This window comes from Carassius auratus, chromosome 36, assembly GCF_003368295.1.
Source record: "Carassius auratus strain Wakin chromosome 36, ASM336829v1, whole genome shotgun sequence".
Taxonomy (NCBI): domain Eukaryota; kingdom Metazoa; phylum Chordata; class Actinopteri; order Cypriniformes; family Cyprinidae; genus Carassius; species Carassius auratus.
This window is the reverse complement of record NC_039278.1, coordinates 6597840-6601684: the sequence shown is the minus strand read 5'-3', so window position 1 is coordinate 6601684 and position 3845 is coordinate 6597840. Positions and strand designations below refer to the sequence as shown.

Genomic DNA, 3845 nt, shown 5'->3' with positions numbered 1-3845 from the left:
GTTGGTTCCCAGGAGATCTGTGCAGAAGTGCTGGCAGTGTTGTGACGAGCATCTGTCTCTGCCATTAAACCAACGGCTCTTTCCTGTTTTTATGTCCCTCTTAACTGAATAACAGTCAAATATGTTTTTTACTGATACTTCAATGTGTATGACAAAAAAGAAAAACGGTATTCTCTTATTGGCTTATCATGCAAAAATATGAATTAACACCATACCAAATGTATACTTGCAGTTCAGAGAAGTTACTAATAACTAATATAGTATATCTATATAATATCTATTTTCTATTCTATTATATTACGTAAGTCAAACTGATGAAGCACTTGGATCTGTGGATAAAAAGAAGAAAGCAGACTGATCCTCACACATGTAGCATAAACTATGAAATATAAACACTTCAGAGCAATAATAATAAAAAAATAAAATGAAATAAGTGATTGCATAAAAAAACATAAAATAGCACAATGCATGACCATGGTTATTATTAAGTTGCTAAAACCATGAAAAAACCTGAAATAATAATTCATAAACAAAAATAATATAAATACTAAACAGTAAAAAAACAACTAAATCTTTAAAAAACATTACTAACTATATTAATAGCTCAGTGATAGTCAAATGAAAACACCAGTGTGATTGGAAAATATTATTAAAAATAACATTTTAATTTTAAAATATATAAAAAAATATAATGCCTTTTTTAAAAGACTTCATTGTAAGCAAAAAATATTTGTAATATTATAAAAAATATGAGTAATTTCCTAGAACTTGATTCACAGTCTGTGAAGGAATCAGTAGTGTAATGGTTGAGTGCTTTTAAATGGACCATCTGCACCCAGCATGTGAGCACATGGGACGTTCTTCCCTCAACTGTCAACCTCTGTCTCAACTTTATAAGAGTCAACACTGAAACAGACCAAGCTTCACTGGCTCTAGAGGGAAATATACTGCTGATACACAGTAAATAAGGCATATAAAGAAACTAACTGCAACAGAAATGAACAAGAACAGAAAAGCAAGTGGTCTTATCGTCATTATTATCTCCCTTCTTCTGCTCTGGTGAGATTTTAACAGTTAAGTCAATGAATGCAAATGAATATTTGATCATGAAGCTCATTGCAGATTTCTATTACAGCATTGCATCAGGTGAGAAGGACCAACTGAACCAGATGTTTAGCAGAGGACTTCGACTTATTGTGGAAGGTAAGAGCTGCTTTCAGAAGGTTTGGAAATGTAGTTTTACTCCTGGTTGCTGATTTTATGCTCATCGTGATCTCACCAACAGTTCCTCACGTCCGTGTTGACCACCTGGTGACTCCGAAGGTGCATATTCTTCTGCCTTCTGGCGTTCAGAAGCAGCGTGCAGAGAGAGTGACGCTGGCCTGTGTCATCACCGGGTTACAGTCTAAAGCCGTGAGGATCACATGGAAGGTGAACGGAGCAACAGGTCTCAAGAAACACAGCAGCCCTGCACAAGTGCACCGAGAGCCTGGAGGCACCTTCTCTGCTGTGGGCCTGTACTCGCTGCTCGCTCATAAATGGAGTCATGGGAATACGTACAGGTGTGAGGTGACTTACAAAGCGGCGTTTTACTACGATAAGGCAGAGTCGTCTCTGTGTGTTCCTCCTGAGGAACTGTAACTGTGTCCTGTGTTAGAGATTCACGCCGGAGCCGGAGCACATAGCTCACTTCAAAATCAACAGAGGGAGAGAAAAAAAAGGACAATATATTTTCAAAACAATTTGGAGCGTGCTGTTAAATTCTAAATTCTGAATTTTCGTATTGTCACATTGTTTTCATATTATTTATAAACATGCAATGATTTATATAAAACTTGGCTTATTATTTGCTTTAAACGTTCTTATAATTATTATACAGTTTTGTTTCATTTTCTTTGGTTAGCTCGCCCCCTTTTTCTTCTTTATGTGAAGCAAACAAAACTTTCAATAAAGAGTTTCAATTAAAAATCAAAAGAGAAAAAGGATTTTATATATATATATATATATATATATATATATATATATATATATATATATATATATATATATATATATATATATATATATATATATATATTATGTATATATTTCAAATAATTGTTGAATTGTTACATTATTGCCTGCAAATTGTCATGAAAACAATTCATACTTTTACATACTTTTTATGTTTTGATTTGTTTTTGTTTTGTTGTTGTTTTTGCAGCTTTTCTTTGTTTAGCTAGCCATATTTTTCTGTGTATGTAAAGCAAAAACTGTTTATTATACAGTACTATCTTCTTATTTGTCATACTGTTTGTAGTACAAAATGACATTAAAGAAATCCGTTTAATATTTATTTTACAAATTTATTTTTCAGTCCTACCCATCCAACAATGCCTATATAAATATATATATATATATATATATATATATATATATATATATATATTTGCAGACATCAGTGTGAAGTTGCTGTGTGGTTACTACATCTGATGAATCACAAGAGGGCGCTAGAGGTTTAATGTAAGATCTGATTATTAAAAAGCTCATTGAAGGTCATGAGGAGAGCAGTTCAGAGATACAGACACATCATGTTTTCAGAAACAGTGGCGTGCCACTTTCTCCTTTCTCTTCTTTTACAAAATTGTGACTTGAATATTATTACTAATATAGTAAAATGCTTATTCGGTTTCAGTAGGGAAAACAAAAAAACACATTTCTGAGATTTATTCTTTCAAATAGGTTTGTAATCAGTTGTCCAATTACATTTGTTTGAAATGGAAAACAACAATACCTCAGAATGTGTTTGCAGAAAATCTGAGTCACAAGTCCAGCCCTTGTTGTTAATCACAGAAAACAAATGTAAGAACGCTGGAAAATTAAGCGTGTGTGTTCAGCTGTATTTTACAAAAACACAAAAATATCATATATAAATATCAGTTCATAAAAATAAGAACTGATTCAAATCTAGTTTCAACCCAGCATTAAAAAAGCACCTTTTTTAAACATGACTTTTATAAATCACTGTCCTATGGGAACTATAGGAATCCCATAGGAGAGGAGACTGGCGCTCAGATACAGAGGCTGATGGGGGAAGGAGGATTGGTGTTCAGACTACAGGGTTAAAATATCTGCATGGCCAGAGGAACATTATGGTACGTGTTTACAGCCTCATTGACTAATCTGCAGAACATCAGGAACAGAGCGATTCAGGATTCAGAAATGTTGTCAGATCAGTGCATGAGACTCACCAGAGATCCTGTTAAACTGGTTCCTCTCTCTGTTTGAGAGACAGGCCTTGACATGCCTCAGAAGTGAAGCATGGCTAACAGAATAAATCTGACCTATATAAATCTGATATATATATATACATATATACACAAGGTATATAACTTTAGGTTTGGGCTGGTTTAATGTTTTTTAAAAGAATGCTCACCAATTAAGGCTGCTTTTATTTGATCAAAAATAGGCCTATCAAAAAAACAGTAATATTTTGAAATATTGTCTTAATTAAAATAACTGTTTCTCTTGCTCTGTTTGAATATATTTTAAACAGTGATTTATTCCTGTGTGTCGATAAAGCTCAGTTTTCAGCAGACATTACTCCAGCTCTCAGTGCTCAGGAAACATTTCTTATTATTATTATAGTGTTGAAAACAGTGCCGCCTAATATTCTTGTGAAAACAATGTTTTTTTTTTTTTTTTTTTTTTGGGGGGGGGGGTCTGATTAACATAAAGTTAAAAAGAACACCATATATTTTGTGATTATGTGATTTTTATAAATGTCTGCGATGTCAATTTTGATCAATTTAATGCTGAATAAAAGTAATGATGTCTTTTATATATATTGTAAACTGTCAAACCCT

At 33.0% G+C, this 3845-nt stretch overlaps 1 protein-coding gene across 1 annotated transcript; it reads left to right on the top strand.

Moving 5' to 3' along the window:
- The first annotated feature begins 912 nt into the window (after nucleotides 1–912).
- On the top strand, nucleotides 913–1947 carry LOC113055690 (Ig alpha chain C region). The gene is made up of 3 exons (XM_074559847.1): nucleotides 913–1059; nucleotides 1136–1203; nucleotides 1286–1947. The coding sequence occupies exons 1-3, from the start codon at nucleotides 998–1000 to the stop codon at nucleotides 1639–1641; spliced, it is 486 nt and encodes a 161-aa protein (XP_074415948.1). The 5' UTR covers nucleotides 913–997; the 3' UTR covers nucleotides 1642–1947.
- The last annotated feature ends 1898 nt before the right edge of the window (nucleotides 1948–3845 follow it).